The sequence below is a fragment of the Bufo gargarizans genome, chromosome 4 (assembly GCF_014858855.1).
Source record: "Bufo gargarizans isolate SCDJY-AF-19 chromosome 4, ASM1485885v1, whole genome shotgun sequence".
NCBI lineage: Eukaryota > Metazoa > Chordata > Amphibia > Anura > Bufonidae > Bufo > Bufo gargarizans.
In genome coordinates, this window is record NC_058083.1 from 208167725 (window position 1) to 208184386 (window position 16662).

At 41.2% G+C, this 16662-nt stretch overlaps 1 protein-coding gene across 2 annotated transcripts in view; it reads right to left on the reverse strand.

The window, feature by feature from the left end:
- Positions 1-16662, reverse strand: part of FGF12 (fibroblast growth factor 12) — a 340955-nt gene that overhangs the window by 13452 nt on the left and 310841 nt on the right. For both annotated transcript variants that reach the window (XM_044289705.1, XM_044289704.1), the window contains exon 4: positions 8351-8549. In XM_044289705.1, coding sequence (XP_044145640.1) covers positions 8351-8549 — 199 coding nt within the window. The remainder of the gene's footprint in view (positions 1-8350; positions 8550-16662) is intronic.

Sequence of the window (16662 nt, forward strand, 5' to 3'; positions counted from 1 at the left end):
ATTACAAAAATGGTCAGTATCACTGCCCCTACACATTACAAAAAAATAAGATAAAATTACAGTTACACTTTAACACAGTACACATAATGCTCAGTGGCTGCTGTAAATTTCAATTACTTGTCTCTAAGGCTACTTTTAACACTCGCGTTTTGTGCGGATCAGTCATGGACGGATCCGTTTAGATAATACAACCGTCTGCATCCGTTCAGAATGGATCCCTTTGTATTATCTTTAACATAGCCAAGACGGATTCGTCTTGAACACCATTTAAAGTCAATGGAAGACGGATCGGTTTTCTATTTTGCCAGATTGTGTCAGTGAAAACGGATCCGTCCTGACACACAATGTAAGTCAATGGGGACGGATCCGTTTTCACTGACACAATCTGGCAAAATAGAAAACCGATCCGTCTTCCATTGACTTTAAATGGTGTTCAAGACGAATCCGTCTTGGCTATGTTAAAGATAATACAAACGGATCCATTCTGAACGGATGCAGACGGTTGTATTATCTAAACGGATCCGTCCATGACCGATTCGCACAAAACGCGAGTGTTAAAAGTAGATTTGGCTCCGTTTAATCAGACGGACACCAAAACGCTGCAAGCAGTGTTTTGGTGTCCGCCCCCAGAGTGGAATGGAGACGGAACGGAGGCAAACTGATGCATTCTGAGCAGATCCTTTTTTATTCAGAATGTATTAGAATGAAAACTGATCCATTTTGGACCGCTTGTGACAGCCCTGAACGGATCTCACAAACGGAAAGCCAAAACGCCAGTGTGAAAGTAGCCTTAACTTGGAGTCATTTGATTGATATTATTATATAATATTTCTCATAATACAAAAACTGGATTAAGCAAAGGTAAAACTATGGCGCTGTATGTCTGAGGTCGGGTATGCTGCCATATGCAAACATCAGAAATAAGCCAATGAATCCAAAAAATATAGAAGCATGCTTTGAACATGGGAAACATGGATGTTAATAGTAATTGCTAACACATTAACATGATACCTCTCTAAAAGAAACAAAGATATAACCACATGCCCTGTGTACGGAGCCAGCAGAGCGGTTTACACATAGATACATCACTGGAGAGTTAATAAGGATTCACTGCACTGGGAAGATAGGGCAGACATGAGAAAGTGTAATGCTTTATACAAGGGAATTGATTGCCCACCAAATGAATAATTACACTGTAGGAAAGGAGTCAGGGTTTCCCGGCTATCTTCCTCTCTCATAAAACAGCCAGGGAGGTGGGGGAAGCAATGCGCAGTTGTATCGGGAAAGTCAATGAATGCATTTGCTTTCCTACATGCTGTTTGATACTGGGAAGCACTAAAAGGAAATTGCAGTGAATGGTGAGCTGATTTGCTGACTGAAGTCTCTCATATTTAACTAAAGTGCCTGAGGGAATGTGAGGAGGAAAGGCTGGCACTGAACAAGTGGAACATATCGCGTGCGTGCAGCTTTGCTTCAATCTCCCACATCTTAATCACATCATCCTGCATAAAGATCCCGTCTCCTTATTGTTACAGAAATCCATTAAATTGCCCTATTATACATACCATACTTAGACACTGCTTCCACCCTTGGATGCGCTCTTTAAAATATATAAGTGAGATATTGGGGAGAATTTATCATTCCCCCCTATGCCAGTTTTCTGGCGTTAAAAAGCTACAAAACCTTTAAAAATTGAAAAGTCTTTTTAAATGCCACTGCAACTTTTTTTGTCACAACTGCCGCTTTTACTCCACCTTATCCAGGTTTCCAAAAAGGGGATCATAGCAAGGACGGGTTGTGGCCTGGGACATCAACCCCAAAACATTTATCAATATTTACGCCAGAAACAAAGACTGAAATCCATGGCAGCCCCAAGCTGCTGTAGAACTCAATGTGGCGCATGGACTGGCAGCAGAGAAAGCAAGAGAAGTGAAAATGGGTAGGGCCGCTATGTTATTAGATGTAGTTGATAGTATGCTCACCTTGCTTTGGAGGCACAACACTCACAAGGTTTTTACAAGATCTCCACCACAGGCTGCTGAGCACATTACATCTCCGGTCGCCCAGACGGGCTGAACTTCATCAAGCAGAATAAGTAGAAAAATTAAGGCACTGTCTAAGTGAAGGAGATACTCAGGTACAATACTATATTTTCAACCTTTAATGATAGAAGAATGAAATGATTCCAATCAGAGAAAGGGGCCCGTTCGGCCCAGAAACTCATCATTCATCTCTCAATAAAAGTTTCAAAAATAGTATTGTACCCAAGTACTTCCTTCACTTACACAGGGAGCGCCACCTGAATTTTCTACTTAGCCTGCACGGACTGCCGGAGGAGGCAGATAAATTATGATGAGGACTGTGTCTTGTCATAAATGAAATGCCTGTTCCAGCAGCGCCGACCGTTTTTGCAAGCACCAGTCTTGATAAATCAGGGCCATAGATTTTTGACTATACATACAGTTACAGTCAAAATTATTCAGTCCTCATTGCCAATTAGGTTTATCAGCCAAATTTAGCAACTTTCAGCTGTTTGAAATAAACCAAACATGAACAATTTAAATAGCTGAACAAGTCTAATATAGCAAGAGGCTTCTCCAAATTTAACACAAAATGACACTTTTAATGACTATTTACATCTCAGAATTATTCAGCCGCCTGAACAGAATCCTTGATAAGAGAACACATTCGCAAATCAGATGTTGTCTCGGGCACACCTGATGCAACTACTCAAGGGCTTCATTAGCTGCATTATATGCGTGAGATAAAGCACATGAAATACCTGGTCTGGCTAGAGGTTTGTTGACTTTGATATTTACCTGCAGCATGTTAGGCTACATTTACATCTCTGGATCCGACATTGCCGGATTCAACCGATCATTGCCAGATACCTACTGACTATAATGGGATCCAGAGATCATCCAACTGCTTCCCGGCATAACTGCTGGGTTTCAGCCGGACAAATACAGCTGCATGCAGTGGTTTTTGTCCGACTAACAGCCGGCATTTATGGGGGATTAGACTGCCGGATCATCTCTAATGAGAATTGTCCAAAAAGTTTAGAGAAGAGATTATTACCTTGCACAAACAAGAAAAAGGGTACAAAGAGATAGCAAAGGCAGTGAAAGTTCCTAGAGAATACTGGCTACATTACTTAGATGTGGAAGAAAGAGGACACCATCACCCATTGCCACCAGATTCTTGAAGAGGCAGGAGGTCAAAAATCCCAAGTGGCTGTGAAAGACCTATTGTAAGATTTGATGATAACAAGCACTGAGGTTTCAGCTTGCACAGTAAGATGCACACTAAACACTGAAGGTCTCCATGCCTAAACTCCAAGACAGACTCCTATACTGATCCAAAAGCACAAGAAAAGACAATTCCAATATGCTCAAACCCATATAAATAAGACACAGAAGTTTGGGAATTCTGTTCTGTGGAGCAATAAAACAAAACTGGAACTTTTTAGGTCTATGGATCAGTGGTATGTCTAGAGGAGGAGGTATGAGGCATACAATGAAAGAAACACCCTGCCTACAGTGAAGCATTTTGGTTCCTTAGTGATGCTCCTATTGGGCTGCTTTGCTTTCTCTGGCTCAGGAAACCTACAGCATGTAACGGGCAAGATGGATTAAATCAAGTATCAGGAAATCCTAGGAGAAAAGGTCATGCCTTCTGTGAGGAAGCTTAAGCGTCATAGGACCTTTCACAAGCATAACTGAAGGTCTCCCAAGGCTTGGTTTTAAAAGAAGTCCTGGTAGATTCTAGAATGGCCATCACAATTGCCTGACTTGAACTATATATATTAAATCTTTAATGGTATTTGAAAAAGGTGGTTGCAGCACGCAAATCCAAGAATATAAGTGAACTGGAGCACGTGGCTCATGAGGAATGGGCTAAGATTCTTAAGAACGCTGCCAGAAGCTGGTGCCTGGGTGTGCATCACATTTGCAGCAGGTAATAACAGAAAAAGGTACTCTACTAAGCACTAAAGATGTCTGTCAAGTCAAGGGGTTGAATAATTCTATCAGTCATTAAAAGTGGCATTTTGCGTTAAAATTGAGAAACCGCTTCCTATATTAGTTGTCATTGAATTTGAATTCTTCTTTGATTTAGGCAAAAAGGTAAAAGTTTGTAAATTTGGCTGATAAACCTAATTTACAATGGGGGTTAATTGTGACTGAAAAAGAATATATTATGAATTTTGTTAATTAAAAGTGTAAGCACCATGTAAACTGAACTAGGGACTCTAGGACGGAGTGTACATGGACTCTTGATAGGAGTAGGATATTGGCATTAAGTGCAGTTACACAAATGGATTTCAGCATTAAATGTTAAGTATATTATGAGAAGAAACCTGCCTCAAACTGGCTCCTGGAGCGGTCCATCTGATACCACGCTAAACTATTATATGGAGTCCATCTCCAAAAGATTAATTACTGGCTATCCCTGGTTTAAGTATAATAGATCATTATGCCATCTATCCTTGTCTTTATCAGTCTTTTAATATTAACTATAAGTTAAAAAACTTTTAATAAAAAGTGATTACAAAGAGAAGTGTTATTTAACAACCTTTTTCTGCACTTTAAAATATGAAAATATTTTGCAGTTCAATGCCTTCAGCTACTGTACTCCTATTTTCTGTATGTGCTCTGTTCTTGGTCATAGGGACATTGGAAAGGTCCAAATCAACATCTTTATCACTATCACCATGTATGGTGAGAAAAGCAGCTGCAGGCCTTCTATAATTGTAAGCTCCAATAGCACTTAGGGTTGGCAAATCCTCCCTCTACTTCAGCACTGCTGGCACAGTGGCCCTCTGCCAGTGTGTATTTAACTCTGATGAAGAGATGATGTACCACAGTGGCACTAACTACACAAGCCAATCCCTGGCCATTGTGGTCATGTTAGTATGTTAAGGGAGTACATTTTTTTATGCAGCTGGTGTTCTAAAGAAAGAAAACTTCAGTTGTCCACAATTTTGATACACAGAAAAGGACATCCATCCATTTCCTAAATTAAATTAAATATTTTGCTCCGTCTATCCAAGACTTCTCTATCTTAGCTCCTAAATACAGTTCCATATTATCTGTCCAGCTATCCTTACGAATATTGACCAAAAAAACAAAACATAAAAGATCATGCAAGAAATCAAAACAAGTCCCCCATAGTCAATATATGTAATATATATTATTGCATTTTATATTATTGTATTTTATAAGATGCACTGCCCCCCCAAAACTGAGTGAAGGATTTGTTTGTGTCATGTGACCAAGGAGCGGGAGTGAAGCGCTTGCTATTACTTACTGCTCCATGGTCACCCGCCGGCCCGTACCGCACTGCACTGGATCCTGACACATCGTCAGGTCATAGTACACGTAAGCGCGCACTATGACCCGACGCTGTGGAGCTGTGCCCCTACAGGAAAGGTAAGTATTTTATTTCACTGGCGCTGGGGACATGGCACTGAAGCGGGACAGCTAGCAATGGATGGCATGGAGGGGCTGACTGATGGCAGTGGGGGACATGGAGGGGCTGATCCGATGACACTGGGGGACATGGAGGGGCTGATCCAATGGCACTGGGGGAAATGAAGGGGCTGATCCGATGGCACTGGGGGACATGGAGGGGCTGATCCGATGGCACTGGGGGACATGGAGGGGCTGATCTGATGGCACTGGTGGACATGGAGGGGCTAATCTGATGGCACTGGGAGACATGGAGGGGCTTATCTGATGGCACTGGGGGACATGGAGGGGCTGATCTGATGGCAGTGGGGGACATGGAGGGGCTGATCTGATGGCACTGGGGGACATGGAGGGGGTGATCTGATGGCACTGGGGGAGTGGGGGACATGAAGGGACTGATCTGATAGCACTGGAGGAGCGGGGGACACGGCAATGAATGGCATAGAGGGGCTGATTACTAGAACTGATGCACTTGGGCTGATCGCACAGGGGGGGACAAAGGGTGTTGGGCACTGAAGGTAGGGGGTCTGATGAGTTTTTATAAAGGAAAACAGTCTATTAATTCATTTTTTCTTATTAGATTACTCGATTAATCGTAAAAAATAATCAATAGAATACTCGATTACTAAAATAATTGTTTACTGCAGCCCTAGTCAGCGTGGACTGGAGGAAGACCAGGGAGCGGTAAGGAAGTTGCAGCACCACCCGGAGCAAGCGAGGTAAGGTTATTTTATTTTTTTAGCGTCTGATCTAAGGTCTGATTTGAGGATGATGGAGGTCTGTTTTGAGTCTGATGGGGGTCTGATCTGAGGCTGATGGAGGCTGGGAGGTCTGATCTGAATCTGATGGAGCTTGAGGGTCTTATTTTGGGGTCTGATGAAGAATGGGCATCTGATCTAGAGGTCTGATGAGGATTGGGGGTCTGATGAAAAATATATTTTTTCGTATTTTCCTCCTCCAAATCCTAGGTGCGTATTGAAATCTGGTGCATCTTATAGTCCAAAAATACAGTGGACCGTGGTGTGTATAGATAGATAGATATATATACTAACAAACAAAGCTAGTGGAGGACTTATGGACCTATACAGACTGGGTTCTGGGTAATGGTTCTGTGTCTTGCAATTTCTCTGCCTGAATATATCTGTCCAGGGAAATACAATAACTTGACAGCAACTGGAGGAACACAATTCGGAGAGCAATCTGTCTGACTTGAATAGCAGAATGCAGTTAATGGAATGATGGCCAGATACTGCTAAGGTTTGTGATGAAGTACATGACATTCTCCAGGACACAAAGCTTCAAAACTTTGCAATCTCTTTTCAGTAAGATCTAGCTGTAAATCTCCCAATAAATCTCACTGCCGTGCCATGGCTTATAATGAGCATATTACCCTCCTACAGACATACCGAAAGCATAATAGACCAAAAAGCCATATGCCAAGTAATACATTGTATATACATATATACTGACAATAGGAAACTGATCTATAGTAAGAACAAGCAATATAAGATGACCTGGTGTTTGATAACAGAATCTACACATCACCTTATCATAAAGGTATCTCATAGTTTTCTACAGAAACTCTGATACAAATACATACTGTGTCTAGCATTGCTACTGCGGCGACAGGTGGTATAGGCTTCTATATAGTCTATAGGGATCTGTAACATATTACATTACTTAGTGCAGGGGCGTTGCTAGGGTCTGAAGACATCCGGGGCATGAACCCTTCAGTGAATGGGGGACTGCTGAAAGGGGTTAATAACTACAGAGAAGGGCCTAGCCGTCTGGGCAACCCCACAGATCATCCTAACCTATGGTCAGTCTAATTTAAAATTAAGCAAACCCCCCAACTATAAACTAATCACAGAAGAGCCCCGGATGTTTTGTCCAGTGCCCCGAATGTTTATGCTGGTAGGATTTTTTAATTTTTTTATTAGGCTATTCCTAGCCGTCTGGGCAATCCCATAGATCATCCCCCAACACCCCTTGTACTTGTTCCACTACTTGCAGGCTGCACGGGCATGAGTTCAGAACTTCAGTCACTTCAGTCCGCAATTCTGTTCTGCAGCGGGATCACGCGCCGCAGAACAGAATTGCGGACTGAAGTGACTGAAGTTCTGAACTTATGCCCGCACAGCCAGCAAGTAGCGGAACAAGTACAAGGGGTGTTGGGGATGATCTATGGGATTGCCCAGACGGCTAGGAATAGCCTAATAAAAAAATAAAAAAATCCTACCAGCATAAACATTCGGGGCACTGGACAAAACATCCGGGGCGCCAGCCCCGAATGTTTTGATCTAACAACGCCCCTGACTTAGTGTAATACATAGATCAGAAATGCATATTAGGTCTATTTTGCAATCTTAAGGGGGTTGTCTCACTTCAGTAAGTGGCATTTATCATGTATAGAAAGTTAATACGAGCCACTTAATAATATATTGTTATTATCCCTATTGCTTCCTTTGCTGGCTGGATTCATTTTTCTATCACATTATACACTGCTCGTTTCCATGATTACAGACCACCCAGCACACTATAGGAGAAAGCGTCAGCCTCTCTGGTGGCTGGGACCATGGGAGCGCACATAGGATAGTGCTTTCTCCTATATTGTGCAAGCACGACCACCACCGATGATAGCAGGGTGGTCTGTAACCATGGAAATGAGCAGTGTATAATATGATGGAAAAATGAATGCAGCCAGCAAAGGAAGCAATATGGATAATAATATATTAGTAAGTGGCTTGTACAGTATTAAGTTTCTCTACATGATAAATGCCAGTTACCGAAGTGAGACAACCCCTTTAATGACCTCTATATGAAACCTTGTAACTGATTCCAGCAGGTTATAAAATATCCATGTCAATAAAATAAATTGTTACCTTCTATAGGTTTTGGTACAAAATGTGATGATGGTTTGGTCTTTTTCACTCGATTCCCTTTCATGATCTGTCCTTCTTTACTGAGTCCTAAGAACCACTGACGGCCAGATTCCTGCTGCCGATAGATTGTTGAGGAATAGATGACGTAGTAATTCTCAAACACAGACTCTTTAAATTTGCATTCTGGTGTAAAAACATCCTAAAAGGTAAAAAAAAGATGAGGGGTTTGATTACACACGAAGAGAGTGCAGTTTGAAAACATATTTGATAATTGCTGTGTTACAAAGAAACTAAGTAAGAAGACCTTTGTTCATATCCTAAAATAAATAATATATTCTACTGAGAATCATTATCCTTTTAAATATTTGAACAAGTACGGTATATTTGAGTGAGTGTTTTTTATTTGTGTATGTTCTTTCTATGCTTGTTTCTATACTTTCTATATGGCAGTACTAAACATGTGTCAGAAAGCGTGAATACTACGTAGGCTCTGTCATTTCAACACTATTTACTTTAAACTGTAAAAAAAAAACTTAAAGGGAGTCTAGCAACAGTTTTGACTGTGAAAAACTGCTGACAGCGCCTAGGCAGGGTTTGGGGAAAACAGCACAAACATAACTTTATTAGTGATTTTAAGATCACGTTTTATGTGGATATAAACATTCTTTCTGCTTTTCACTTTTTCTGCAACTGGCCAGGAAGAAGAGCTTTGCTGTGTAGTGTTCTTTGCATTGAGACTCTTCCTCTGCTCTGAGTGACAGCGTGAGAATCCCGCCAGGAGACCACTACAGCCAGCTCTTAGAAAAGACGGAAGGGGTTGTGAGCAGAGAACACTTCACAAAGTTCTGCCTCCTGGACACTTGTAGGAGCAATGACTGGCAGAATAAAAGTTCATATTCTCACTACTCCCGTTAATAAATGCTATGCAAAAGGTATGTTTTGACTACTCTCCCTGGATTCTACCTAGCACTGTCAGCTGTTTTTCTTGCTGAAAACTGCTGACAGACTCTCTTTAAAAAGGAAGGTCCACTAATAACTCCGTAATGTGATGTTAAAGAGGTTGTAGGGCTTTTAATATTGATCACCTATCCTCAGGATAAGTCATCAATATCAGATCGGCGGGGGTCTGACACCCGATCAGCTATATGAAGGGAAGGCGTGTGCAATGCGTGCATGCCGTCTCCCGTCCCGCTTCCTACTTGCCATAGCAGCAGCGAGCAGGAAGCGGGACGGGAGACAGCACGCGCACACTGCCTTCCCTTCATATAGCTGATCGGCGGAGGTGTAGGTGTTGGACCGATGCCTATTCTCAAGATCGGTCATCAATATTAAAAGCCCGGAGAACCCCTTTAAGCAACTTTGCAAATAATTTTAATTTAAAAATCTCTACCATTCTCTGCAGCTCCTATGCATGTCTGAGTTTCCATTGTAACAAACTCTGCATAGTCTGATCTTGGCATCATATTAATTTGCCCCTTATTTCTTGCTAATCTACCAAATGTAGATATTAAAAAGAAAGGATCGATGGCAATCTGACCACTAGGTCAGATAACACTGGGGATATGTGTAGCCAGTATCCAGAAAAAAAAGGCACCATAGGAGCTGTAGACACAAAAATGTAAGTGACCAACTATCAACAAACAAAACATAGGGGGGTCATTTACTAACCAAAAATATGCCTTTATTAGGCGTATTTCTGTCGCAGATTGCAATTTGCGACTTCTCCCCGCTCATGCCAGGGGTGTGGGCTGGGAAGGGGGTGGGCTGTCTCATTTACCATTTTCTATTTTAGGCGTAGAAAGGGATCTGAATGTAAGACAGCAAGGAAGCGGTCTTACATTTAGAACTGGCGGTGGATCGCAGAATTTATGTAGAGGCCGGTGCCTCTACATCACTGTGGTGGATCCACTGCCAGTGCAGGGCCTTAAGACCTTTATCTTTATTATCTCTTTAGATGCATTGGAACAAAAAAAGTATGTTTGCTGCAAATGCAGTCATTCCTTTTAGAATGATTTAGTTTAGATGCTCCCAGATAAAGAAAATAATTCTAATGGAGAGCATCTCCAAACTGTTAGTTATTTTATCACTTGGATTGTTTTCTTCTGAGTTTGGCTACACTCATGCGACTGTATTTCTGATCCGCATACAGAGTGTTTTTTAATAGGTTCTGCGGGATGAACACACGTATTTTGCAGATCTGTGGTTTGCCTACCTTAAAATGGATACGGCCTTGTGAATGTTTGACATGGCCTTAGTTTATTATAGCTGTCATCATCAGCAGCGGTAATAAACTAAAGCCATGTCAAACAGGCTTCGCTTTCCTAAACTCAACCATGTTTGTGTCTTCGAGCGCTGTGCAAGCAGACATTGACACATGCACAGTAGACTTGTGCTCATCCTGACCAAGACTCCGGCTCTAACGCGAATGCGCTGACATCAAATTGCACAGTGCTTCCGCAAGAAGACAGGCTAATGGCATAGCTGATGGCTGACCCTGTCAATCAAACTTGAGGAGTGGCTGGGAGGTGGAAGGAGGGGATCTTTCATACATTGCCTAATGGCATTTGCTTTCCTCATATGTTTGGTCTAAGGCCCCTTGCAGACGAGCGTGTCCGGATTAGGTCCGGATGCGTTGCGAATGCGTTCAGTGAAAAAAGCGCGATTTCGCAGGCAAAGTCATTAAGTTTTGCCTGCGATTGCGTTCAGTTGTTATTGCTCGGGTGCAATGCGTTTTGCACGCGCGTGATAAAACTGAATGTATATAAACAACATCTCCTAGCAACCATTTGTGAAAAACGCATCGCATCCGCACTTGCTTGCGGATGCGATTTTCATGCTCTATTCACTTCTATGGGGACAGCGTTGTGTGGAAATCGCAGAATATAGAACATGCTGGGATTTTCACGCAACGCACAAGTGATGCGTGAAATCCAACGCACATGTACACAGCCCCATTGAACTGAATGGGTCCGGATTCCGTGCGGGCGCAGTGCATTCCGTGCGGGTCGCATCACGCATTGCACCGGCGCGGAATACTCGCTCGTCTGCCATGGGCCCAAGTCTGCACAACAGAAGCATGTCATTTTTAAACCAGTCCAGGTTGGATTCAGATGAGTAAAGCCTATTTTATCAAAGACAGAAAATAAGTTAAATGGAGTCCACAGTTTAATGTTTTGGACTCCGTTTGTCCCAATAAGCTGAATGGATCCACTGAGGGATATATTAGAGTACTGGTTTTGAAATCATCATAAAGCTCAGTAGAGAACATGATGTGAACTAACATTGTGAATTATATCAAAAGAATAATCAGAACATAAACAGAATCTCCTAGCCGAAGCTGGCCTGGATATCCTATTTACTCCTCTTTCTGCATGGTAAAATGCATTTGTTTCAGCTTGAGAGCATTCTGGGAGCTAAAGGTTCTTTACCAACAGTCTATCATTATTCCACAATATAATCTACAACATTCGTGTGACAGGAAGGTTATCATAAATATCCCAGTGCTCCGTTACAAGCTGCATCACAGTGACAATAAATCTGATATGGAATAATGCTATGGGCAGGAGCAGCGAACAGTAAAGACTGGAAATAAATCTTTTATTGTACACATCTAAAAATATAAGGCGATTAGCTTTCTTCATAATGTATGATAAACCAAAGGAATGGGATATTATATCAATGCATTCTAGCCTAGCAAACAATTCAGCTCTAATTCTTGTTGTAAACCCCAGTTACATATAGTATATAGTATAGAGAAGCAAATGCATTTACCAATACTGCAGATGGTATTTTCATGGGTGTAGCCCAAGAATAATGAGTGATTTTAAGACTATCCTCATCTTGGCAGAGTCATGTATATATCAATTTAATACCTGCATTAGGGGTTTTCCATCTAGAAAAATAGGGGCACATTTATTAAGAACGCCTGATTTTTATTTTTATAAGGAAGCTCTCAATAACCATCCGTAAGACAGCTGCCCAGCTCTACTCACACTTAGGCTCCATTCATACGTCCGTAACGTGTTTTGCAGATCCACGGACTGCACATTGCCGGCACTAATAGAATATGCCCATTCTTGTCCGCAATTGCAGACAAGAATAGGACATGTTTTATTTTTTTCGGGAACGGACATGCAGACCTAGAAGTGCGGCCCCATAGATATGAATGGGTCCACAATTCTATTCCGCAAAATGTGGAACGAAATTGCGGACGGAAAGAAATATCCTTGGACTCAATATGTTGTGGTTTGGTACATATTGTGAACCAAACTCTTCATTTCTCTCTATGGCCAACTTAATGTTTCTGTGCAATCACTTTTCTTAGGTAATCTATGAATGTACAACAACATTGGTTTGATTGCAGTGACCCATGAGATTACAGCTAAAAGGGTTATTTGTATGGCTCACCTAACATTTACCATTTGGGGGTAAATGTATACTTTTTGTGCCCTTTATGTGATTTTAAAAGCAGAATATGGGCACACAGCTTAGTTATTGCTGCCTACTCTGTAGGAGGAGGCTGACCCCTCTGAGTCAGGAGTGCTCTGTAGTCTGATTGCATCAGCCAGAGAGTCTGGATTTAGTAGCTGAGCTGAAAGGAAGCTGGTGGCCTACTCCAGGAGACACACCATCCCTGGAAGCTGCTAAGAATTAGGCTTATTGCACACGACCGTATGGCTTTTTCAGTGTTTTGATGTCCGTTTTTCATGGATCCGCTGTTCCGTTTTTTGTTTCCGTTGTGTTTCCGTTTCTGTTCCGTTTTTCCGTTCCGTTTTTCCATATGGCATATACAGTATACAGTAATTACATAGATAAAATTGGGTTGGCCATAACATTTTCAATAGATGGTTCAGGAAAAAACGGAACGGAAACGGAAGACATACGGATGCATTTCCGTATGTGTTCCGTTTTTTTTGCGGATCCATTGACTTGAATGGAGCCACGGACTGTGATTTGCGGGCAATAATAGGACATGTTCTATGTTAAAACGGAACGGAAAAACGGAAACGGAATGCATACGGAGTACATTCCGTTTTTTTTGCGGACCCATTGAAATGAATGGTTCCGTATACGGACCGTATACGGAACGCAAAAAACGGCCAGTAAACGGGAAAAAAAAAACGGCCGTGTGCAATAGGCCTTACTAAAAGCTTCTGAGAGAACCAGAACATATAATTTACAAACTGTAAAGAATCAATAAAGGCCATGCACGATAGCAACGATAACACACATTTATGGTTTTGGACTTTGCTGTTGTGGAGAGAGTACAGTATATTGCTTCGCTGTCCGCCACACTTTGGAGACACATTGGCAATCGGAACTAAGATCCGCACCCCACAGTAGGAATTGCAGTGTTAATGAGAAATTATTTCCTGTGGTTATTTGGAAAGATTGCAACATGCATTCAGAAGTAGCTACCATACAGTCAACTTTCCCATGTACAGCTTTGGGAAGATTGTTTGTCTAATTTGGAGAGACTGAACTTAACCTTTCAAGTGTCCGTGAAATAACTTGTGAACTGCAACACCTATCATTCTCAGTAAAGAGACTGTTGCCTGTTTCAACTAAACAGGGCTTGGTCAATCCTGACCACGGCATCTGAGGGCGTGAAACACATAAATCAAGTGCTTCCGGTGATGCTCCGGCTCCCCTGTGTGGAGATCAGAGGAGCCGGAGTGTATATGCAGCAGCCCCTGCTTAGGGAATGACAGGAGGATGCTGCATAGTATTTCCTATGGAGCCCTTGCCTGTAATAGGGCTCCATAGGAAAGTAGCAAAATCATCATAGATTCCAATGCTAGTGCATTGGAGTCTATAATAATAGCAATCAGATGATTGCATGTTATAGTTCCCTATGGAAACTATAAAAAAGTGTAAAAAATAAAATAAAAAAGTTTTTAAAAATAAAAAAACATAAAAATTCATATCACCCCCCTTTTCCCAAAATAAAAATAAAAGAACTAAAAAGAAATTGAAAAGTAAACATCATGAGTGTCGCGATGTGCGAAAACGCCCATAAAAATAAATCCCCCATAATGGCAAACAGCAAAACGGACACACACACCCAGACTGGTATCAATAAAAAGTTTAGATCGTCCTGCAAAAAATGAGCCCCCACACAGCTCCGTACACATAATGACAAAAAAGTTATAGGGGTCAAAATATGGCGACAAAAATATAAAACATATTTTTTTCCCACTTTTACATTTTTTTTATCACTATTAAAACACAAGAAAAACTATACATATAAGGTATCGCCGGATCCGGACTGACCTGTAGAATAAAAGTAACCGGTCAGTTTTATCGCACACCGGTCGTCGTAATAAAAAAACCTGTAAAATTGTGGTGGAATTTTTTTTTTTTTTTCAATTTCACCCCATTTGGAATTTCTTTCCCGCTTCCCACTACACCATATGCAATATTAAATGGTGGTGTTGGAAAGTACAACTTGTCCCGAAAAAAACAAACAATCCCTCATATGGCTATGTGAAAAGACAAATAAAAAAGTTATGGCTCTGGGAAGGCAGGGAGCACAATACAAAAACGCAAAAAAATAAAATAAAATAGGTGAAAGGGTTAAACACACCCATGTCTGTAATCGTGTGGTCATTGAACGATTCCTGTTTACACGTATGAAATCGTTAATGTCCAACGATGATTTTTAAGTCTCTCCAGATAAGCTCCTCCTCCTGATCATTCAGCAACTTTAGATATTGTAGAATAATGCCTTTCTTTTGGGGATGTGAACACATTATCCTTTCCATGTCAAATAGCACAGAATTCTACAAATAAAGCCTTGCTGTTTGTGAATAATCCCCAATATTTTCCAAAAGAAATGGGGTTTTAACATGAAATAGCTGCATGAGATTCTCATTCTGTTGTAGTGAAATGTCACCATCACTGCTGAGAAGAAGACAGCTACACAAGTTTTGAGAGTAGGATATGTTCTTTATCTTTTTATTATAGCAGGCTACATGGATATACCATTTCGGGATTTATGAATGGCTGCATTGAAAATGACACTTTCACCTTCATAACAAGAGGGGAGAAATACGGCTGCGCTACTTTCTGACACAATAAACTGAACGATTAGACTGTGCAATCTTGCTTTTATGACCTGTTTACTAAAATTTACTGCTCACTTCAAAAGATGCATGAACTTTCCAAGAGCGTAAGACTGGTATTTCTTATAAAATATTATTTTGGAAATACCAAGTATTGAGAGTTGTGAAAATATTACATTTTCATTTGTTTCTTTCATGTTTCATTTCATTTGCCATTTAACCCTTAAGGATGGGCCGCCAATTTTAATTTTTTCCTTCCTGCCTTGTAAGAACCATAACTTTTTTTTGTACTTTTTTTGCTCATATAGTTGTCTATTTTTTGTGGGACAGGCTGAAATTGAAAAAGAAAAAAAAAACTATGAAAATCTGCCATGTGTTTTTGAGTTTTATTTTTACCGCATTCACGGTGAATCACCTTTTTACAGCAGCCTATTCTAAGTGCTACACGACTCTCCCATGCAGCGGAGAGCAGGGGCTTGACTACTGCACGAGAGCCGCACCCCTCTTTTAACAGCCTGGACCAGCCAATCAGGCCCGTTTAACCCCTTAGATGCCGTGGGCAATAGAGCCTCTGGCATGAAAGCAGTTACAGAGGGTATGAGCTACCTCTTGTTTCCCATTGGTACCCCACAAATGAGATTGTGGGGTGCCAATGTCTGAGCATGCAGGCTGCAGCAGAATTAAGGCCCAGGCCTGACTCCAGCATGTTCTAGCAGGCCACGCCACTCTGGTGCAACCTGCCGGTAGTAAAATACTTTGCAATGTAGTTTAGAAACTATCAAAAGATCAACTATTATAGTCCCCTTTTAGGATTATTAAATGGTTAAAAAAAAAATAAGTTTTATTAATAAAAAAAAATTGCTAAAATAAAATCTCCACATAATCGCCACATCCGTAACAACCTGCACTAAATAATTATCATGTAATTTATCCTGTACGGTGAATGCCATAAAAAAGCTACAATTGTTACTTTTCCCTTATTCACCATCAAAAAACAAAATAAAAAGCAAGTGTTATGTACCCAAAATTATACCAATGAAGTCTTCCTACAAAAATTTTAACAATGAAAAAATCCCTTAGTCATTAAAGGGGTTGTCCGAGTTATATTTATTGATGACCTATCCTCAGGATAGGTCATCAATATCAGATCAGCTGGGGTCCGACACCCAGCACCCCTGCTGATCAGCTGTTTGAAGAGGAGGCGCGTGCCGTTCCAGCGCTGCCTCCTCTTTACTGTTTACCTTCTCG